At 43.1% G+C, this 24,712-nt stretch overlaps 1 protein-coding gene across 5 annotated transcripts in view; it reads right to left on the reverse strand.

Moving 5' to 3' along the window:
- Window positions 1-24,712, reverse strand: part of LOC125467094 (SHC-transforming protein 1-like) — a 138,108-nt gene that overhangs the window by 49,228 nt on the left and 64,168 nt on the right. For all 5 annotated transcript variants that reach the window (XM_048562514.2, XM_048562513.2, XM_048562512.2 and 2 more), the window contains one exon: window positions 16,441-16,511. In XM_048562514.2, the coding sequence (XP_048418471.1) occupies window positions 16,441-16,511 (71 nt within the window). The remainder of the gene's footprint in view (window positions 1-16,440; window positions 16,512-24,712) is intronic.

Genomic DNA, 24,712 nt, shown 5'->3' on the forward strand with positions numbered 1-24,712 from the left:
GGATGGGGGGAGGGAACTGGAATAAATAGGGAGAGAGGGGGAGGCGGACCGAAGATGGAGAGTAAAGAAGATAGGTGGAGAAGGTGTGGGTGGGGAGGTAGGGAGGGGATAGGTCAGTCCAGGGAAGACGGACAGGTCAAGGAGGTGGGATGAGGTTAGTAGGTAGCTGGGGGTGCGGCTTGGGGTGGGAGGAAGGGATGGGTGAGAGGAAGAACCGGTTAGGGAGGCAGAGACAGGTTGGACTGGTTTTGGGATGCAGTGGGTGGGGGGGAAGAGCTGGGCTGGTTGTGTGGTGCAGTGGGGGGGAGGGGATGAACTGGGCTGGTTTAGGGATGCAGTGGGGGAAGGGGAGATTTTGAAACTGGTGAAGTCCACATTGATACCATATGGCTGCAGGGTTCCCAGGCGGAATATGAGTTGCTGTTCCTGCAACCTTCGGGTGGCATCATTGTGGCAGTGCAGGAGGCCCATGATGGACATGTCATCAAGAGAATGGGAGGGGGAGTGGAAATGGTTTGCGACTGGGAGGTGCAGTTGTTTGTTGCGAACTGAGCGGAGGTGTTCTGCAAAGCGGTCCCCAAGCCTCCGCTTGGTTTCCCCAATGTAGAGAAAGCCGCACCGGGTACAGTGGATGCAGTATACCACATTGGCAGATGTGCAGGTGAACCTCTGCTTAATGTGGAATGTCATCTTGGGGCCTGGGATGGGGGTGAGGGAGGAGGTGTGGGGACAAGTGTAGCATTTCCTGCGGTTGCAGGGGAAGGTGCCGGGTGTGGTGGGGTTGGAGGGCAGTGTGGAGCGAACAAGGGAGTCACGGAGAGAGTGGTCTCTCCGGAAAGCAGACAGGGGTGGGGATGGAAAAATGTCTTGGGTGGTGGGGTCGGATTGTAAATGGCGGAAGTGTCGGAGGATAATGCGTTGTATCCGGACACTTGTCCCCACACCTCCTCCCTCACCCCCATCCCAGGCCCCAAGATGACATTCCACATTAAGCAGAGGTTCACCTGCACATCTGCCAATGTGGTATACTGCATCCACTGTACCCGGTGCGGCTTTCTCTACATTGGGGAAACCAAGCGGAGGCTTGGGGACCGCTTTGCAGAACACCTCCGCTCAGTTCGCAACAAACAACTGCACCTCCCAGTCGCAAACCATTTCCACTCCCCCTCCCATTCTCTTGATGACATGTCCATCATGGGCCTCCTGCACTGCCACAATGATGCCACCCGAAGGTTGCAGGAACAGCAACTCATATTCCGCCTGGGAACCCTGCAGCCATATGGTATCAATGTGGACTTCACCAGTTTCAAAATCTCCCCTTCCCCCACTGCATCCCTAAACCAGCCCAGTTCATCCCCTCCCCCCACTGCACCACACAACCAGCCCAGCTCTTCCCCCCCACCCACTGCATCCCAAAACCAGTCCAACCTGTCTCTGCCTCCCTAACCGGTTCTTCCTCTCACCCATCCCTTCCTCCCACCCCAAGCCGCACCCCCAGCTACCTACTAACCTCATCCCACCTCCTTGACCTGTCCGTCTTCCCTGGACTGACCTATCCCTTCCCTACCTCCCCACCCACACCTTCTCCACCTATCTTCTTTACTCTCCATCTTCGGTCCGCCTCCCCCTCTCTCCCTATTTATTCCAGTTCCCTCCCCCCATCCCCCTCTCTGATGAAGGGTCTAGGCCCGAAACGTCAGCTTTTGTGCTCCTGAGATGCTGCTTGGCCTGCTGTGTTCATCCAGCCTCACATTTTATTAAGTCAGATTGATCAGGAGTGTGATTTGTACCAGTGTAAACAGTAGGTAATAAACTCTGTCACACTATTTTAATTACTGGGATGTAGTCAAGCTGACTTCAACAATACCCAACAAAATTTGCAAATGCCTGAAAGCAAATTTCAGCAATTACAGCATTCCACATTATAGTTCATCACAAGGCTCTTGGTCCATGAGTAAAGAATTCAACTACTTCATAAAGTTCAACAGCGTATTATCTCCAAACTCAACCCCGTCAAATGGAATGGCTGAGGTGACAATGAAAAAAAAAATTCAAAAAAGGAGCCAGAGAAGTAGAGCAAATCCAGAACAGACGTATTCAAGTCAATCCTCAAGTAGAAAAGCATTCACACTGAAGGTGTGAAGCGTAGGCCAGAACAAAGACAAATGTCACTACAATCAAACTGCTCCTTCAATGGCAAAAGATGACTGAGACCTAGTAACAGGTGAGTGACTTAAATCATGGCAAAAACAACAAAAAGGCAAAGCTCATTTTGACAAGACTCAAACCATTGCCAGAATAGGGCACAGTTGAAAGCTTTTACCCTGACTGCCACTCAACAAGAGAGTGAGTCAGCCCAAGGGACAACATGGACCGTGCAGAAAGCAATTGTAACCTCGATCATATCTGGTGGTTCGCTTCCACAATGTATGTCTCTGTGGTTGCAATGGTATACAGATAACAGGTGAAGCTGTTCCTCAACTGCGTGTGGTCACTCAATATAATTCCAGCCTAGACCACACATCAACCTTCAGTTTCATTTCCATCGGTGTCCACAACACCCCAGTGGTACCACAACAGATATAATGGAAACAAGTGACATAGGAACAGCATTCCCCAAGGAACGAGCAATTGTACTGGTGTATTAGTGGTTCATGTGCATGGTGTTGATGACTATAATATAGAATGCCTACAGTGTAGAAACAGGCCCATTGGCGCAACAAGTCCACACTGACCCTCAGAGCATCCCACCCAGACCCATCCCATTTATAACCCACTTAATCTACAAATCCCTGAACATTACGGACAATTTAGCATGGCCAATCTACCTAACCTGCACATCTTAGGACTGTGGGAAGAAACTGGAAGACTTGGAAGAAACCCACGCACACACGGGGAGAATGTGCAAACTCCACACAGACAGTTGCCTGAGGATGGAATCAAACCCAGGTCCCTGGCACTGTGAGGCAGCAGTGCTAACCACTGAGCCACCGTACCGCCAAGCATCATCTGGGTGATGATACTGATAGTCTTGCAAAACTAAATTTGGAAGGGGAAAGAGGGGCAATTAAGTTTGCAGCAAATTTCTTGAAGTTTATTTTATTGCAGAAGTTAAAGACTGTTCTTTAGAGCTATCAACACTGATGTAACTAATTGAAAAAGACTGCTGCAAACAGTGCAAATAAATCTGACTGAGTCAACTTGTTCATGCAATTCCAGATAGCTCTTTATTTATTAAATAAATGGAAATAGCTATTAAATATCCATTAACAATCTGAACTAGAATCAGTATCATTCACTCAGATCATGGATATTTCTAGTGTTTGACCACTTTTCAGGTTCAACAATTACTTTAGAACTGTAATCCACAATGGAGGTGAGAATTATCAACTTCAATTAAAACAGGGGCAGCTTTAAATTACAACATACAAAAAAACTACAATTCTGGTACATATTCAGTAAGGAGAACTGTAGATTTTTCTTTCCAACTGCATTTCAACAGCTCGCAGGTTGGGAATGACTCATTCCACCAATTATAATAAGTTGTAATTGTACTCTTATTAATATAAATTGAATTTCCTTCAGTTAGATGCATGGCATGTTTGAAGATTGATCAACCTTCAATCTATTCTCTAATTATTTTCTAATATCCCCTTTCTTCAATGATCTTATCCTACATATTACATGACATGAAACGAAACATGCATAACACACCCTAACTGTGATGAGAATTTCATTTTAAGCATGTACTTTAGTCAGTTGGTATCTGTATGTGCTGTTAGAAGAGTGTCAGGCCTGGCTAGAACAGCCCATCTGGCTGAACTCATGTGAATCTCAAACTGAAGCCAAGTGTTGTCCAGCTTTGGTTCTGACAAGACAATTTCCCTTTTGTTTGCCTACACAGACGATCGTTAAATCCTGTTTTGAAATCATATCTCAACAACAAACCCTTTGCCAATTCTGCTTTTTTTTTTGACAAGGTTTCCAGTAATTTCCTAAAGTCTGATCAAGTGAAATCATTGTATAGTAATAAAGTGCTGGATTGTATTCCTGTAATGAAAGGCTCCAAAACTAATGCTTTCAACCCTTTTACACCAAGTTTCAAAAAAGTTGGAAAAGGATTCTTATGCACTTTTGAGTCACTGACTTAGTCATTAAAAAAAACTTCAGCAAGAAAAATTGAAAGATTATCTTAATATCAAATATGTTATTTTCTGATGCAGATTATAAAAATGTAAAATCAAAAATAGATTAACCTTTTAGACTTTGCCAATTGAGGAAGGTCCTCTGAATAATGTCATGTAACTGGAAGTATATTTACTAACATACATTTGCAATTTTGCTTTACTGGGCACAGAAGGAAATCACACTCCCTGTAATGACAGTTCCTAGTTCAAAAAGCTTACTTTGATATGCAACTGTGACTATTCCTCTATGTACATACTTAAAAGATTAGAGAAACTCCATTTTGCAAAACATTCTATTCATCCTAGTTTTTTAAGATACTTCATTATATAAATACCAAGAACAATTAACATGACAAATTAATAACAAGCCTTTAACTGCAGTCTTACAGGGGCTCTTGTGGTGCAGTGTCAGTGTTCCTAACCTTGCCCCAAGAGACCCAGGTTCAAGTCCCATCTGCCCCCAGAAGTACGTAATAACACCTCTGAACAGGTTGATTTGAAAAAAATCCCACCTACCTTTCCCAGCCCCTCCTGTCCTCTTTCAAATTATTTCCGAGCTCCCTTCCTCCTCCCCAGTTCTGAAGAAGGGTCCCAACCTGAAATGTCAACTTTTCTGCTCCTCTGATGCTGCCTAGCTGCTGTGTTCCTCCAGCTCCACACTTATCTCTGACTCTGGCAGCAGCAGTTCTTACTATCTCCTGACTGCGGTCTCATACAGTCTACAAAAAAGTTAGTAAATTGGACATGAAGTCAATTGTGAACCGATTTGTTCTCCCAATCAACTATGGTCATAACTCAAGATGTCCTGTTTGAAGTAGGGACACAGAAGCATAGACATCATTTGATATTGAACAGCAAAGTAGATTCACCTATCCAGTAACCTGTTGCTAAAGCTGGTGAACATGTTTCTTATTGCTTTCATAGGGCTGGTTAGCTGATACTAGAATGAAGATACCACAACTTAGAATGTCATTACAGGCATTTAGAATAATAGAATCACACTTAGAAACATTCAATCCATAGTGTCACTGATTGAGTTCACTTTTTAAAAAGAACAATTAGTCCCATCAACCCATCCAATTTCTTAAAAATATCAAAATACAAAATATGTGGTTGTAAAAATACTTAGGAAAAAAATCAACATGCTATAATTTTGTGGAAGTGGGTAAAACACCTAAATAGAGAGAAGAATTAGACATCCTTCATCACAGTCATGATCCCAATGCAGAACAACCTGAAGACATGGAGAAATGATTGACAACTCTTTACTTGTATTCTGGCCTCATTTAAGAGGCAGACCAGATGTCGCGGCAGGCACATTTTGCTAAAACTGACCTTTATGCTAAGCTCAGAAAAGTAAGAACACTGCATCTTCTATCTGTGCCAATTTTCTATACCATGAAGGGAAAAGATTTATTGGAATAAAAATAATCAAAATTTGAACACTAATGCAGAAGTCTTGAATATCTGAAAACTTTAATTACAATAGTACAAATAACACAGAAAATAAGTTTTAAAAGTTCCTAATATTCTCCCCTCATGAAAACACCAAGATCAACATCTCATTCAAAATGTCTTAAGCAAAAAAAGTTAGCATGGACAAGAAATATTGATCTATTAGTGCTAACCTGACAAGATCTACAAATAGCATTCAGTTATTTTAACTGATTTAGCCACACCTTAGTCCAGGGGCTGTATGCTCAATTAGGCTGATTCTTCTTATAATACGTTGATGTCTGGTGGAACCATCTGGAATATCTCGGATAGATTCACTGTCACCAATACTTCTTACAGGCATTGGTTAGCTTTATTGATGCCAAGTAGGGAAGGATTCCCACATATCTCAGGTGGAACATTTCAGAGAGAATGGGAACTGCAGATGCTGGAGAAACTGAGATAACAAAGTATGGTGCTGGATGAACACAGCAGGCCAAGCAGCATCTTAGGAGCACAAAGGCCTGCTGTGTTCATCCAGCTCCACACATTGTTATCTCAGGTGGAAGATAGGTCACATTGCATCCAAGATGCATGATTGTTTCTGTGACATAGACTCAAATGTAACACCAAGTATATATTACTCCTATGAAATCATTCTAGTAGAAAACTTAGATAGACCAACCAAAAGCTGGTTAGGTCCTTACAGGAATAGTCCTTTCTCTCCTGGTGAGCAGAATTTCCTTCATGATGTCAGTTAAACTTTAGATTGTTGCAGTTTTATACAACTATTCTAATGCTACCATCATGCTTAGTTACGGTTGTGAATGTTAAATGATGCTGCTGTCACAGCAGAGAAATAGGTGATCAAGACTCAAGGAAGAGTAAAAAAAGCAACGCGGTAGAAAGAGTTTCATGCATCAAAATATATGGATCTTAGTAAAAAATCAAGAGTTACTGTAGTGCATAAGGGGGAGGGTGGAGGAAAGCATGAGTGTATGAGCAAGAGAGAGAACACCTTAAGAAAATTAAGAGAGAGTACTGAGTCCTTGAAGGGACAGCCAGCAGGCAAGATTCTGTGGGAGGAAGCATTATCCATTGACTAAGCCATGGGGTTTAAGGCTTGGTTATCACAGAGCTCTCTCAAAGCAAGACTGCAGATGAAAAATGTGCACTCACTTGGGAATAGGCACTAAGACTAAAGGCAAAAGATGGCATTAAAATCAATAGAACAATACAAATTAACTACTAAGTTGATTTCCAGGTTTTTTTCTTGTCCAAACTGGAAGATCAGCTAACACCAAATTCACATAATTTATGATTTTGGGATTTTTGATATATAAACCTAAGGTGGCAGTGGCCGGGAGGGCTGGAGCTTGGGTCCAGTCTAGACTAGCAGGATCTTTGGTCTTCTAAGCTCAAAATCAAAAAAATACCAAAAGACATTTGAAGAAATACAATTTAACATAAAACCTGAAATTTTTAAAAAGTCTCAAGCACACAGTTAGCAGTGGAAATCAATACACAATCTTAACTAGATAGAACACTATAATTCTGACGATTATTGACAAACAGCACTTTTAACAGACCATCAATGTTTCTTAAGCTGCACACAGCTACTCCAATGTTGCACACGTGTGAATCAGCATTCCAACGCCAATTGCAGCAGTGACCTCTAATTCCAGAAGTTGCTGCCACGCATAGACGATGAGGGGAAAAGTACAAAAAAAAGGGAACACTGCAAGCCATTTAGTCCAAGTGATCCACACTAGTGTTTATACTCCAAATTATCCTGCTCTCATTCATCATCATCCTCTAAGAGGGGAATCTCACTGAAACTTACTGAGAGGCCTAGATAGAGTGGATGTGGAGAAGATGTTTCCACTAGTATGTGAGACTAGGACCCAAAGGCACAGCCTGAGAGTGATGGGAGAAGTGAGAGGAGGAAGAATTTTTTCAGCCAGACAGTGGGGAATCTGTTGAACTCATTGCCAAAGGAGACTGTGGAAGCCAAGTCATTGAATGCCTTTATGGCCATGAAAGATAAGTTCTTGATTAGTTAGGGGATCAAGGGTTACAGGGAGATGGAACAAGAACTGGATTGGGAAACACATCAGCCTCATCAAATAGCCTAATTCCATATCTTATGATCCATCAATATGAAATGCAATTCCTGCCTCTTCATTGGCTTATCAACATACCCCTTAAAAATGTTATTTCTAATTATTATGGGTTCAAGCTCCACATTCAACAAATTCAAACCACTTTCTGTTGGATGCAGTTTCTCCTCACCCGCTCATTCCATACACACACCACCCTCTGAGTGGAAAAATTGCCCCTTGAGTTCTTTTTAAGTCTTTTCCCTCCCACCTTAAACCCAAGCCTTCTAGTTTTGGACTCTTCCCCACCACCTCCACCACTCCAGGGAAAATACCTTGTCTATTTACCCTATCCATTGCTCCTCATGATTTTATAAACCTCTATAAGGTCACCACTCAGCTTCCAATGCTCCAGGAAAAATAGCCCCACCCTCTAGCTCAAACCCTCCAACCCTGGCAACATCCTTGTAAATCATTTCTGAACCCTGTCAAGTTTCATAACATCCTTCCTATAGCAGGGAGACCAGAACTGCATGCAGTATTCCAGAAGTAGTTTGACCAATGTCCTGTACAGCTACAACATGACCTCCCAACTCATACTCAATGCACGGACTAATAAAGGCAAGCATACCAAATGTCTTCTTCACTATCCTATCTACCTGCGACTCTACTTTCAATGAACTATGAACCTGCACTCCAAGGTAGCTCTGAACAGCAACACTTCCCAGGACCTTACCATTAAGTGTGTAAGTCCTGCCCTAATTTGCCTTTCCAAATTGCACCACCTTACATTTATCTAAAGTAAACTCCATCTGCCACTCCTCGGCCCATTGGCCCATTTGATCACGATCCCATTGTACTTTGAGGTAGCCTTCTTCTCTGTCTACTACACCTCCAATTTTGGCGTCATCTGCAAACTTACTAACCATACCTCCTATGTTTGAGGCTGGTACGATTAGAATATTTAAAAGGCATCTGGATAGGTATATGAATTAGAGGGAAATGGGCCAAATGCTGGCAAATGGGACTGGATTTATTTAGGAATTTCAAGTCGTGGGCATTGCTGGTAAGGCTTGCATTTAATCGCTTATCCTTAATTCTCTCAAGAGGATGGTGAGCCCACTTCTTGAACCACTACAACCCTCACAGTAGAGGCAGGCCCAGCAAAGAGGGTGTTCCAGAATTTTGGCCTGTGACAGTGAAGGAGTAGCAAATTCCATCCCCCTACCAAATATCGAGTGTCTGTGACATGGAGAGGGACATTACCTATGGTAATGCTCCCATGCATCTACTGTTCTCATTCTTCAAGGTGGTACATGTCACAGATTTAAGAAGTGCTTCAAAGGAGTTATAGTCTTCTAGGTGATACACACTGCTATGACGGTGTGCTAATGATAGAGTGTTAACCAACTAGACTGCATTGTACTGGATGGTGTTGAGTTTCTGAAGATGCACTCATCCAAGTAATTGGAGCGTATTCCTTCACACTGCCGACCAGAGTCTCTCAGATACTGGTTAGGGTCTGATAAGTCAGGAGACAAGTTACTCATCACAGAATTCCTAGTCTTTGACCTACTCTTGCAGCAACAATATTTGTGACTGGTTCAGTTCATTTCTGAGCAACGATTACACCTAAGATGTTAACAATGGAGGCAATAAGCAGTATTAATGCTGCTGAATGTCAAAAGATGATTAATTTAGCGTTATTAGAGATGGTCATATCCAGTGCAAATGCTTCTTGCCATCTTTCAGCTGTATCTGAAAGCTGTCCAATTTTGGTGCATTTAGACATTGACTGCCTCAGTAACTGAGGATTTGCGAAAGACACTGAACACTGCAATCATCAGTAAGCATCCCCATTTCTGCCTTTGTGATGGAGACAAGGTCTTTGACAAAACACCTAAAGATGGTCACACCTGGGTACTAACCCAAAGATTTCTTACAGAAATGTCACATGATCAAAATGATTGGCCTCCAACCTAACACAACGGAAGTTGGGTTCTGGTAGTATGACTCTCACCAGTAGAGAATTTTCACACCATCCACCCCCCGCATTCACCAAATACCCATCGAGTTCAGTTCTGAGATAATGAAGGGTCTAGGCCCGAAACGTCAGCTTTTGTGCTCCTGAGATGCTGCTTGGCCTGCTGTGTTCATCCAGCTCCACACTTTGTTATCTTGAGTTCAGTTCTGCTAGGGTTCTTTGATGCCACACTCAAATCAAACACTGACTTAACATCATTAACCATCATTCTCAGGTCATATTTGAAATTCTGCTCTGTCCTTTTTTTGCAGCAAGGCTGTCAAGTGGCCCAAAGATCAAATGATCTTAAGGAATAGGAGCAGGAGTAGGCCATTTGGCTCACTCAGCCTGTCCCACCATTCAACAGGATCATAGATGATCAGACCGTGGCCTTAGCTCCATTTTTTGCCTGGCCACATAAGTGGCAAGGGAAGCAAGGGTTATGTTCTTTCTAGCTCAGCTTTAAATGTGTTCAATGATCTAGCGTCCACTACTCTCTATGGAAGAGATTGTCAAAGACTAACGATCTTCAGAAGAAATTCCTCATCATCTGTCTTAAATAGGAGAGCCACTAATTTTTAACTGTGTCCCCTAATCCTACATGCCATGAGGTGAAGCATCCTCTCAGCTTCTTCTCTGTTAAGGAACTCAAATCCAGAATGAATATGGGCCGAAGGCTTCTTCGTAAGGCAACTTCTTTGTACTACAAATCAACAAAGTGAATGAATTCCAATGCAAGAATATCTCTCCTTAACTAAGGAGACAAAGCTTGTACAGAAAACGCCTGGAAATCTCACCAATGCCCTGCTCAGCTGCAACAACATTTCCATTTTATACTCTATTGTCCTTTCAGCAAAGAAACCATTTCATTTGCCTTCCTACTTACATGCTGTGACTACATGTTACCTTTTTGTGATTCTTGTACAGGAACACCTACATGCCTGTCTACTGCAGCATTCTGCCATCTCAGACTTACGTAATATTCTGCATTTGTATTCTTTCTGCCAAATTTGGCTACCTCATTTTCCCACATTACACTACATCTGCCAATTTTTTTGCACACTCACTTAACTCACTAACATTGCTTTGCAGCCTCTTGATAGAGACTTCACAAATTGCAGTGCTAACTACCTTTGTATCATCAGCATATCAGGCTACATCAACAGCCTGGCCATTGATCCAATAGGTAGTGCTGTTGCAAGCCACATGTATAGTCCCATGAATGAATAACAATAAACCATTCGGAGGCTGCGATTAAGACAAAGTTGGAGCACACAGCTGGATGTTTCACCATGTGCCACATTCAAAGTGCTCCTAACCAACACATGTTTGATCCTGAAAACGGATGTCTGGTGGAATGATCACTATTCCAGGCTATACGGCCTCATTTCCGATGGCAATGCCTACTTCCTTTCTCAAATTTCTATTGCAGTCAAAAAAAAATTGATCTGAATATTAAATTATTGGGTGTCAATGTTTATGCTTCAGTATTCATTGCAAATTAAATATCTGAATTAACTAATACGTAATTAGTCATTGCCGTAGAAGACAAGAGGCATCTTTCTCCATCAAGAGCTTAATTATATAATAAACTGAGAGAGACCATTCCACAAGTTTGGGGCAAAACAAGGAGGTAGAACCTTCACGAACCACCAGAGTCAGGGATTGAACCTGCCTTCTCGGCACTGTTCCACATCACACTTTGGCTAGAGTTAACTGACACCCCACCCCACAATATTTAGATGAACAGTGTATTTATAAATAAAAGATCTTTGGCATATCTATTTTTGCAACCACATTACCCACATCAGAAACAATAGCTGCCAACTTCTTAAAATTAAATCAGAACAATTAAGGTCTTGTCAAGATCTGTATAAAATTTTAAAATCAGATATTCGTTAAATACAATTTCCACTGAATTATTGTGGTGGCACATTAGTGTTTGATCCACTGTCCCATTAAAGAAGCTGGTTAATTTGGTTTACAGCCCCCAACATAACTCTTCACTTAAAACAAAGCCAAATAAAACCCCATCTCCAACCCGCATAGAACAGTGAACATTTTGGAAGAGGAGGAAATCTTCCACATGCAGGAAAAAAAACTGTGCTCATTGTGTGCCAGGAAGGAAGTTTGAATGCACCTTTTCTGCTAGTTATTTTATATTTAAACTGAGCCGAAACTCTTTGTGCACACATGACTGATGCCTACCATGTAGCTAGTCATGAAAGAGCAATTCAGTAAGATGAGTGCTAAAACTGTTCCCACGAAGAGCTCGAACAGTTCATCCACTTCACCAACACCTTCCACCCCAACCTTAAGTTTACCTGGACCTTCTCTGACACCTCTCTCTCCTTCCTGGACCTCTCTGTCTCCATCTCTTGCATCCACCTAGAAACCAATATCCATTTTAAGCCCACAACTACCTAGAATATTCCTCCTCTCACCCACCTTCCTGTAAAAAAGGCCATCCCCTGTTCCCAATTCCTTTGCCTCCGCCGCATCTGTTCCCAAGATGAGGCATTCTACTCCCGAACATCTCAGATGTCCTCTTTTTTCAAAAGCCTCAACTTCCCCTCCACAGTGATGAAAATGCCCTCGACCGTGTCTCCTGCATTTCCCGCAACTCATCCCTCACACCCCCTTATCTGCAATAATAACCAAAACAGAATCCCCCTCGTCCTCATTACCACCCCGCCAACCTCCAAATCCAACACATCATCCTCTGACACTTCCGCCATCTGCAATCCGACCCCACCACCAAAGACATTTTTCCCTCCCCACCCTTCTGTGCTTCCCGGAGGGACCACTCTCTCCGTGACTCCCTTGTCCGGTCCACACTCCCCTCCAGCCCTAACACCCCCAGCACTTTTCCCTGCAACCGAAGCAAGTTCTACACCAGCCTTACCTCCCCCCTTACCCCCATCGCAGGCCTTAAGAAGACTTTTCACGTTAAACAGATGTTCACCTGCACATCTGTTAATGTGCTATACTGATTCGCTGTTCCCGTTGTGGCCTCTACATCAGGGAAACCAAATGGAGGCTTGGGGACTGCTTTGCGGAACACCTATGCTCAGTTTGCAACAAACAACCAAGCCTCCTAGTCACAAACCATTTCAACTACCCACCCCCCCACCCCCACTCCTCAGGCGACATGTCCATCCTGGGCCTCCTGCATTGCCACAATGACACCACACGAAAAGATGCAGGAACAGCATCTAATATTTCACTTGGGAACCCTGCAGCCCAAGGGTATCGATGTGGATTTCAAAGACTTCAAAAACATCCTCTCCCTGACCACATGCCAAAACCAGCCCAACTAGTCCCCCCCACCCCCCAACCATTCCTCCCACCTCCATCCCCTACCCACTAACCTCATCCCACCCCCCTAGCCTGTCCATCCTCCCTGGACTGACTTATCCCCTCCCTAACTCCCCACCTACTGGCTCTAACTCCGCCTCTTTGACCTGTCTGTCTCCTCTCACCCTATCTTGTCCTTTTTCCATCTTTTATCCACCATCCCTTGTCTCCCTATTTATTTCAGAATCCCCTTCCCCTCCCCCATTTCTGAAGAAGGGTCCTGACCCGAAACGTCAATCTTTTCTGCTCCTCTGATGCTGCTTGGCCTGTTGTGTTTATCCAGCTTCACACTATGTTATCGCAGATTCTCCAGCATCAGCAGTTCCTACGATCTCTATCTCAGTCCTACTAGGATTGGCTGTAAACTAGGGGAGGGGAGTGTGCAGCATGACCTGGGTGTCTTTGTGCACTAGTCGCTAAAGGTAAGCGTGCAGGTGCAGCAAGTGGTAAAGAAGGAAAATGATATGTTGGTCTTCATTGCAAGAGATTGAGTACAGGAGCCAGAGATGTGTTGGTGCAGTTGTACAGGGCCTTGGTGAGACCACACCTGGAATATTGTGTGTAATTCTGGTCTCCTTTTCGGAAGAAGGATGCTCTTGCTCACATGGGAGCGTAGCAAAGGTTTATCAAGCTGATTCCAGGGATGGTGGGTATGAAGGGGAGATTGACTAGGTTGGGACTGTTTTCGCTGCAGTTCAGACAATTGAGGAGAGGACGGTAGATCTCGGAGATTTATAAAATTCTAACAGGACTGGGCAGGGTAGATGCAGGGAGGATGTTCCAGAACCAGGGGTACGGTATGAGGATTAAGGGTAGATGATTTAGGACAGGTGAGGAGACATTTCTTCATCCAAAGAGTGGCCTGTGCAATTCATTACCACTGGAAGTAGTTGATGCCAAAACATTGAATGTATTCAACAGGCAAGTAGATATAAACACTTGAGGCGAATAGGATCAACGGTTATGGGGAGGAAGCAGGATTAGGATAATGAGTTGGATGATCAGCCATGATTGTGAGGAATGGCAGAGCAGTCTCAAAGGGCTGAATGTCCTCCTCCTGCTCCTACATAGAATAAAGAACTGTACAGTACAGGCCCTTCGGCCCATGGTGTTGTGCCGACATATTATCCTACTTTAACCTGCATACCCTTCAATTTTACTATCATCCACATGCCTATCCAAGAGTCGCTTAAATTTCCTCTGCACCCTCTCTAAAGCTTCCACATCCTTCCTATAATGTGATGACCAGAACTGAACACAATATTCCAAGTGTGGTCTAACCGGGGTTTTATAGAGCTGCAGCATTACCTCATGGCTCTTAAACTCAATCCCCCACCAATGAAAGCCAACATACCATATGCCTTCTTAATAACCCTATTAACTCAGGGGGGAACTTTGAGGGATCCATGGACATGGACCCCAAGATCCCTCTGTTCCTCCACACTGCCAAGAATCCTGCCATTAACCCTGTATTCTGCATTCAAATTTGACATTCCAAAATATATCACTTCACATTTCTCCAGGTTGAACTCCATGTGTCACTTCTTTGCCCAGCTCTACATCCTGTCAATGTCCCGTTGCAACTTACAACAGCCCTTCACACTATCCACAACTCCACCAACCTTCATGTCATCGGCAAACTTACTAATCCACCCTTCCATTCCATCATCTAAGTCATTTATAAAGATCACAAAGAGCACAGTTCCCAGAAAAAATCCCTGTGGAACACCACTGGTCACCAAGCTGCAGGCTGAACACTTTGCATCTTCTACTGGACAGCGAAATTTCCCTGAAACCCATGCCTCCTTACTTTCTGAATGAGCAAACCATGGAGAACCTTATCAAATGCCTTGCTAAAATCCATATACACCACATCCACTGCCCTGCCTTCAATGTGTTTTGTCACATTCTCAAAGAATTCAATAAGGCTTGTAAGAAATGACCTACCCATCACAAAGCCATGCTGATTATTTCTAATCAAACTATGCTTTTCCAAATAATCATAAATATTGACTCTCAGAATCCTTTCCAATAATTTACCCACCATAGAAATAAGGCTGACTGGTCTATAATTCCCAGGGCTATCCCTATTCCCTTTCTTGAACAATTGAATAACATTTGCCACCCTCAAATCATCTGGTATACTCAAGTGGACAGTGAGGACGCAAAGATCATCGCCAAAGACACAGTAATCTCTTCCCTTGCTTCCCATAACAACCTTGGGTGTAGCCCGTCTGGCCCAGGGGGCTTATCTATCCTCAAAATTTCTTGCACATCCTCCTTGTTAACGTCAACCTGTTCGAGTATATCTGCCTGTTTCATGCTGTCCTCACAAACGACAATGTCCTGTCACTGGTGATTACTGTAGCAAAGTATTCATTAAGGACCTTCCTTGCCTCCTCCGAGTCTAGGCACAAGTTCCCTCCACAATCCCTGAATGGCCCAACCCTCACTTTGGCTATCTTCTTATTCCTCACACAAATATAAAACAACTTGGGGTTTTCCTTAATCCTACCTGCCAAGGCTTTTTCATGCCCCCTTCTAGTTCTCCTATGTCCATTCTTCAGTTCCTTCCTGGCTACCTTGTAGCCCTCTACTGCCCTGTCCGATCCTTGCTTCCTCAACTTTAAGTAAGCTTACTTCTTCCTCTTGACCAGATGCTCCACATGTCTTGACATCCAAGGTTCCTTCAGCTTATCATCCTCTTCCTTGCCTGAGTGGGACACACCTATCCAGCTCTTGTTGCAAGTGCTCCCTAAACAGCTCCATAATTACCTTCAATGTTGCTATGCAAAATTATATTGCTCATTATCTGATAGTATTATATGACTAAAATCTTACGGACTGTCTAACAATTTCACTCAGCTTTGTTTTTGGAATGAAATGGGACAAGCCAGATGGTCCCTCAGATAGGGTCCCAGCACAGATGAAACGGGCTGAACAGCCTCCTTCAATGTTGCAACTATTCCATGTCTTGTGCTGAAATTTTACAATGATGCATTTTAAGAAATTCTAGAGTGGTCAAATTTCTGACCAGATAGTTCCAATAGCAAAATCAGGAACCATTGAAAACATTATAAAATTTAGTTTACCGATAACTGAGAAATCTGTAAACTGGACCATCTTATTCTCTCAACCTAACACATGGACCTGTAAATTTGCACTGAGTCACAAATATGTATAAAACAACTTTGCTTTCCTGCAAGATCAAGAACACTTTACAAATCAAATTTTTTGAGTGTCATGAGTTTCCAATCACTATTAAGCAAAGTGTCAAAGTACATATCTTAACAGCGCAGATCTGTCTTCTCCAGCATTACATTTTTGCTTTGATGCTTACCTCGTGACTTGGGTTCTTGTATTGAAATCAAGTGACCTCATGGATTGCAATACTTCGACACAGCCCATATACTGCAACAAGAAAGAAAACAGCATGAATTTTTTTTTTAGAAAATATAAATTCTTAATGATCACAAGAGCCCAATTCTTAATTTTTAAAAAATATAAATCGAAAACATGAGGCAACAAGCTCTACAATCATGAGCTCACACGCTGAAGCATTGATAGGACATTAGACTCCTAACAGATCACTGAAGGTCTCAGAAGACGCCACAATTGAGGCTTCTCCAAAAGCAGAGAAAACAAATGGAGTGGAAGATGGAATTCATTTAATTGATGTGAACTCCTAACAGCTGGTTAAAAAGTAGTGTTTTGATGTTTCCCCTTTAGTTTAAGTCAGACACACACTAAAACAAGTAAAGCTGGTGTGACTACACTTCAAATTGTGGGCTCATTAAGGTCAAAAAAGCTTTTAGTCTGCTGGTCACTGCTTTCTTCCTTTTAGCCAACAAGAAAGTTAATCATGGTGCTCATGACCTCACGGTGCTCAGCTATTCACTGAATGAAATTCAGGCTTCTGCTGCATAAGCCTAGACACTGCAGGACAGGGACTCCATTGTAAAGCTTCAGTGTAGGTGGTTTGAGCAGCTGTATAGCCTGAAAGGCTGTAGGATTGCTCTATCACGGGGTCAACTTTGGCCACATGACTTGGAGACAAACTTAAATTAGGAGTTTCAATTTTCTCCATTATTCCTTTCCTTCCCAGGAAGACCAAGTCACAGAAACTGGATAGCACTGAGTGGAGAAGATATCAGGCCTGCTCGATTTGGGCATTGCAGGAATTCAAATGGTCAGTAAACACCAATTAAAAAGAAAAGGCAAATTGCACCTCCAGCTCCACACTCTTTTATCGAAGGCAAAATGTTTGCCTTTTTCTAAGCTTGATGTGTCACTAAGGAATTTAGGAATACTTGTTCTGGCCCCACTGTACCCTAGGTGGGTTGCTGATGATTCAGGATTAGCTTCCCCATTGTCACCACCTCTTACTCATTCCTTGCTCTTATGTAAGGGGGTGCTAAAGCCTAAAAGTCCCCTTCTAATAAATGAGGCAGCAGGAAGCTTGTCCTGTTAACTGAACTGAAGCTGGCAAGGCCAGCCTTGGGACTTGTGTCTGGAGCCACACCCTGGTACTGAAACCAGTACATAGTTTATGTCTACCCCAGAGCTGGTAATGAATTGGGCCTGGATTCTAACGTCTGTCACAGCCAGTGACTGTAGCAGGATGACAGGCTCCGTGATGCCAAAGCATGAACGTCTAAATATGCACAATGCTTGATGTTCCATATAGAAATTTTTGTTACAGCCAAACCCATCTAATCACCTCACAAGGAAGAACACCAAGGTAAATGGTATCAGCAAGACATTCCGCTAAAGGGATTACATGAGGGAGCGCACCGAAGCCAAGTATTTTGAGGACATCGGTCCATACATGAAAAGACAGACAGAGACAGTCTGGTTAGAATCTGCTGCTTTAAGATTTCAAGATTCTTTTCACCCTGGAATCAATTTTCTTGCAAAATAAAAAAAATCTCTGCTATATTTTGAATCAAGCTTGATATTTTGGAAGAGTTGCACTGGTAATATGTAACTTCCTTTGGAAAGATCCTGTGGGTTGGTTATATTATAGAAAGGGTGAGGAAAGGACAATGGCACATGTCAATATGCCCTTGAGATTGAATCTATCTTATATTGACTCTGGATATTTGGATTGAGCTGCAGGAGATACACACTCCAGCTGAGTTCTACAACTGAAAATTGCACCTTGTACAAAACAATGGATTCAATATGTTTTTAATCTGTAAGCATTCACATCATTTTCTGCCAGGAGTTAATTGATCAGCAATTTCTAAGGACAATATGGGTCTATTTGGGTGTAGGTTTGATCACTGCATATATTGTGTTTACTTCCAACTACATCAGCTTCACGGTTAAATTGATATGAAGAGCTCTGTTGAAAGATACTAAACATGACACTGTGACAGACTTCTTTCATTCTGCATTGAAAAAGCTTTTATGAATAGCTAGGATTCTGCAAAAATATTCGTTGCGACCATTACATGGTGTACAACTTGTGGGAAGTGTAACTAACTCTCAAGCTAAGTATTTCCATAGCTGTTCATGAAAAATATAGCGCAGTAGTTATTCACATTTTATTTCTGCTTTCATCAGAAATCAATCAATCACCAGTTTCTCCTGACAGTACTGTTATAATTAACAATTTTTCTGCGCATCGAAGTTTGAAGGATTGTAAAACTGCCTGGCTTTTTTTTTTGAAAAGCAAACAAAAAGACCAAAAATACCAAGACATTTCTTGGAAACCACAAGGTTCCAGATAATTGCAAGTCTTTGTTGCTTGAACTCGCTTAAAAAGAAAATACCCAATTGTTTTGATGACTGAGAGTTACGGCCATTCCATCTGAACAGGTATTGCAGTGGAGAATGTCCTCAAAAGAATCCCTACAGCATGGAAACAGGCCATTCAGCCCAACAAATACACACCACCCCTCTGAAGAGCATACCACCCAGACCCATTCTCCTAACCCTGCAGTTCCCATGTCTAATCCACCTAATCTAAACATCCCTGGGCACTATAGGCAATTTAGCATGGCCAATCCACCTACCCTGCACATCATTGGACTGTGGGAGGAAACCGGAGCACCCGGAGGAAACCCACACAGACACGGAGAGAACGTGCAAACTCCACACAGACAGTTGCCCAAGGCTGGAATCGAACCCAGGTTCCTGGCACTTTGAGGCAGCAGAGCTAACTACTGAGCCACCGTGCTGACGAGGTAAAAGATCTTACAGATGGATATTGAGACTAGAAGAATGGATCAGAATCTGGCAGTTGGAGATTAATGAGGATAAGTGTGAGGTTGTCCATTTTGGCCAGAAGAAGAGCAGGGATGAAAGGGTTATCAGAGGAGGAGAATTTACTAGCTTGGGCTTTTATTTGTTGTAGTTCAGAAGAATGAGTGGGGTGGGGGTTTGGGGGGGTGGGCGGTGGAATCTAATTGAGGTAGATATAATGCTAAAAAAAAAAGAGAGATTCATAAGGTGGAAGTGGAACAGACATTCCCCCTTGTGGGACAGTCTGAAAACGAGGGTGTAGATATAGAGCAAGACAAGGTCAGTTCAAAACTGAGATGAGGTGAATGTGTGACAACAAAGTGTGGAGCTGGATGAACACAGCAGGCTAAGCAGCATCTCAGGAGCACAAAAGCTGACGTTTCGGGCCTTGACCCTTCATCAGAGAGGGGGATGGGGAGAGGGAACTGGAATAAATAGGGAGAGAGGGGGAGGCGGACCGAAGATGGAGGGAAAAGAAGATAGGTGGAGAGGAGAGTATAGGTGGGGAGGTAGGGAGGGGATAGGTCAGTCCAGGGAAGATGGACAGGTCAAGGAGGCGGGATGAGGTGGTAGGTAGGAAATGGAGGTGCGAGGAAGGGATGGGTGAGAGGAAGAACAGGTTAGGGAAGTGGAGACAGGCTGGGCTGGTTTTGGGATGCAGTGGGGGGAGGGGAAGAACTGGGCTGGTTTTGGGATGCAATGGGGGAAGGGGAGATTTTGAAGCTTGTGAAGTCCACATTGATACCATTGGGCTGCAGGGTTCCCAAGCAGAATACGAGTTGCTGTTCTTGCAACCTTCGGGTGGCATCATTGTGGCACTGCAGGAGGCCCATGATGGACATGTCGTCTGAGGAGTGGGAGGAGGAGTTGAAATGGTTCGTGACTGGGAGGTGCAGTTGTTTGTTGCGAACCGAGCGGAGGTGTTCTGCAAAGCGGTCCCCAAGCCTCACTTGGTTTCCCCAATGTAGAGGAAGCCACACCGGGTGCAATGGATACAATATACCACATTGGCAGATGTGCAGGTGAACATCTGCTTGATATGGAAGGTCATCTTGGGGCCTGGGATGGGGGTGAGGGAGGAGGTGTGGGGGCAAGTGTAGCATTTCCTGCGGTTGCAGGGGAAGGTGCCAGGTGTGGTGGGGTTGGAGGGGAGTGTGGAGCGGACAAGGGAGTCGCAGAGAGTGTGGTCTCTCCGGAAGGCAGACAAGGGTGGGGATGGAAAAATGTCTTGGGTGGTGGGGTCAGATTGTAGACGGCAGAAGTGTCTCCGCTTCCCTAACCTGTTCTTCCTCTCACCTATGCCTTCCTCCCACCTCCAGTCGCACCTCCATTTCCTACCTACTACCTCATCCCGCCTTCTTGACCTGTCCGTCTTCCCTGGACTGACCTATTCCCTCCCTACCTCCCCACCTATACTCTCCTCTCTACCTATCTTCTGTTCTCTCCATCTGTGGTCTGCCTTCCCCTCTCTCCCTATTTATTCCAGTTCCCTCTCCCCATCCCCCTCTCTGATGAAGGGTCTAGGCCCGAAACGTCAGCTTTTGTGCTCCTGAGATGCTGCTTAGCCTGCTGTGTTCATCTAACTTCACAATTTGTTATCTAGGATTCTCCAGCATCTGCAGTTCCCATTATCACTGAGGTGAATGTGTGTTTTGATTTTCAATTAGTCAAACCTGTTAAGGGATAGTTCATATGTACTGTTTCTACAGTAAATGTAAAACCTAACTGGCCCTTGAAGAGCAACGAGAAGACTCCTAAATACTGACTTTCCTGAGTAAATTGTATCCATCAAGATTCCAGAGAAAACTGCCTATATTTGGTGACATCCATCAACACATGCCAGACCAATATCTATCTGAACATTATATACCTGAAATGGCCAATTCTCCTGCATTGAGTGAACTGTAGGTCACAAGCTCGAAGAAGCAACACTCTAGTAAATGGAGTGGTATAGTAGAAAAGCTTTTCAAATGAGCCATTTCCAGACTTAGTCACTTTGAGAAATCTGAACGCCATTGCAACAATCCAGATCATTCAATTTTCTCATTTCCTCCCATTATACAGTCAGTTACCTAGTCACAGACTAAAAAGAAACAAAAAAAAAATTGTTCAAAACCTGTTAGAATGTTATACTCCAAATATTTTGCATTTAAAGTAGCGGTGAACTTGAGATTTGTAGAGGTCATTACAAACCAACTATTCTTGAGAGACTCAATCACATGGCCCGCCCTACATGTTGATTACATTTGCTTCCTCATCTTCACAAGAAATAAAGATATTCTGTATGTGACTCATTCCTTGGGGTTATTTGATTAAATCTACCCTTGTTTCTTGAGTTATAGTTCTAGGGGGCAACAAAGCATTTTAAATAAAATCAATATATTGTTCAGATAATGAATTATTCTGGAAGCGAGCTGATCTCATCTCTGACTCATCCCAGTTACAGTGGCATAATTGGAGGATATTTGCATTAAGCACCTTTCTGACATTCAGCAGTATCTACGTATTCATTGGAAGCAGGGTGACTCGATCACTCTGCAGGGTTACAATTATAAAATAGTTGTGCAGCTGGTCAAGCAAATCAGAGGTTGAGTGTTCCATTCCAAATATGTCAAATTCTAAAACCAATCCTTTTAAAAAATGTGTCATTTTGCAGGTGGTGATCTCAGAGAGAGCGCGAGAGAGAGAGACGACTGAAATCTTTGGAATTGCTGTTATAAAACTGCAGTCTCAGATGAACCTGACAGTTGTCTTCAGCAGGATTTGGAGAGAAAACACGAGAAGTGACTCAATTATCACTTTTCCACAGCAATGCTATGGAAGTGTCTCATTTAAAAGGAATTCAATTGCATTATGTATGAAATGCTGGTGGTTTATTACTTGCAGGGAATGATCACCAAAGAACCCTAGAAATACACTAAAAAGCCTCACGGTGGCTCAGTGGTTAGCACTGCAGCCTCACAGCGCCAGGGACCCGGGTTCGATTCCAGCCTCAGATAACTGTCTGTGCAGAGTTTGCACATTCTCCCAGTGTATGCGTGGGTTTCCTCCATGTGCCCTGGTTTCCTCCCACAGTCCAAAGATGTGCAGGCTAGGTGGATCGGCCATGCCAAATTGCCCACAGTGTTCAGGGGTGTGTGGGTTATAGGGGGATGGGTCTGGGTGGGATGCTGCAAGGGACGGTGTGGACTTGTTGGGCAGAAAGGCCTGTTTCCACACTGTAGGGAATCTAGTCTAGTCTAGTATGGCCTTACACATGGATCCAATCCCATGTGGTTCATTGACACTTAATACCCTCAAGTGCAGAGCTGCATGACTTTTTTTTAAAAAAATGACAATTCAGGAGCAACAAGGAATGTTTTGGCTTCCCCAATCTGCTGTTGTATCTTGAAAAGTAAAGCAAAAAATGACCCAGACTGTGCAATTTTCATTAATTTTATATGCCTGTAATTTCATTTAAGACAGTGACAAATAATTGTCCAATAGCAATCAGCTCTGTGTTAACATGACTGAATTCAAATGAAGTAGGAGCAAACTATCACAGATGCTAGAATCTGTACTGAAAACAAAGAAAAGAAGTTCTGGAGATCACGAGTCAGACAGCATCCACAGAGAGAGCGCGAGAGAGAGAGAGCGCGAGAGAGAGAGAGCGCGAGAGAGAGAGAGCGCGAGAGAGAGAGAGCGCGAGAGAGAGAGAGCGCGAGAGAGAGAGAGCGCGAGAGAGAGAGAGCGCGAGAGAGAGAGAGAGCGCGAGAGAGAGAGAGAGCGCGAGAGAGAGAGAGAGCGCGAGAGAGAGAGAGAGCGCGAGAGAGAGAGAGCGCGAGAGAGAGAGCGCGAGAGAGAGAGCGCGAGAGAGCTAACGCTGAATCCAGATGACTCTTTATTTGAGCTGACATGAATTGTGGAGAGGGCCGCCCTGATGAGGAGTCATCTGGACTCGAAACATTAACTTGCTCTCTCTCCACTGATGCTGCCTGACATGCTGTGATCTCCAGCATTTTTAAAAATTCAAATTGAGCTCACACATAAATTTTGTGATGAATTTACATAACACAATGCTGCATGATCTTAGTATTCTGTACATTTCTTGACCATGGTAAGTAGTAACAATGTATGATGTCAGAACAGTATCTGACATTCATTCCACATGTTTGTCACTTTATGCTGACTCATGGCTTTTAAAAAGAAAGCATTATTTTCCTTCGCCTCAGAGCCACATAATTTTGAAAGAGAAGCAAATTCTTGCATTTGTGTAAGGCATTACTTGTATAGGTGCATCGAGAAATCAGACTCAACCATATCTCATCATATAATTTTTATATATTGGGGGAATGTAAGCAATGACCCCAACAATGCAACCATCTTTTCCCCTGTCAATTAATTTAGAAAACCAAATCAAAATTAAAATCTGCAGTTCTTGCTATCTCTGAAAATGAAAATGAAGCTGGCAAGACCTGGGAAGGAGTTGAATGTCAGGTTCACTACCTATTAGCTGTAGATTCAAAACACTGATCCCTCGTTGTATTTAAAAATAAAGCTTTTCCTTGAGTTCAGAAGCTAGGAATTTTGGAGTGAGAAACTCCTCAAAAGCTGTCTATCAACACTTCAGCTATTGGAAAGATAAGTTTATTTTCATCTAATACCTTAAACTTCCTCACTTTATTTAAAATAAGGAAGCTTTTTTGAATCTAAGTAAATTTTGCAAGTTGACATTGGTATTTCAGTCAGGTGTGCAAGATCTATACAGAAAGTGGTTATACAAGGGCCTTTCGAAAACCACACAGTAACAAGCTTAGAAATTGTATGGGTTGTACAGTTCAGCAACATATTTACCCCTTCCCCTATTCTTGCAAAATGTGTAGAAATAAAAACATGAAGTAAACCTCTCAGTGAACTTTACTGTCAATTTACTTAGTTAATGCAATTTGCTTTGAAGATAGTTAATTTGAATAAATAAGAAAAATATTTTAGTTATACATCAAATTCACTTGCTCAGTACAGTCATACCATCTCGCTTTGCAATACAACGGAGTTTCCAGTACTTGCACATTAAATTTAGGAGGATGGGAGTGCTACAAATACTTGTTAACAAATGGACTATAAAGTGAGGCTTGATATTATTTTTAAATCGAGGTCAACTGATTCAGCTGACCACTGTATAAGATTGTAAGAGTCTGAAGGCTTAAATGCCAAGAAGTGCATTCAGCACTGCTCAACAGGACAACGCCATTTGACCATAGCACACATTAGTGTAGTTCTGGTCATAGTCAGGGTCATAGAGATGTAGAGCATGGAAACAGACCCTTTTGTCCAACTCGTCCATGCCAACCAGATATCCTGAATTTATCTAGACTCATTTGCCA

Source organism: Stegostoma tigrinum, chromosome 33 (assembly GCF_030684315.1).
Source record: "Stegostoma tigrinum isolate sSteTig4 chromosome 33, sSteTig4.hap1, whole genome shotgun sequence".
NCBI lineage: Eukaryota > Metazoa > Chordata > Chondrichthyes > Orectolobiformes > Stegostomatidae > Stegostoma > Stegostoma tigrinum.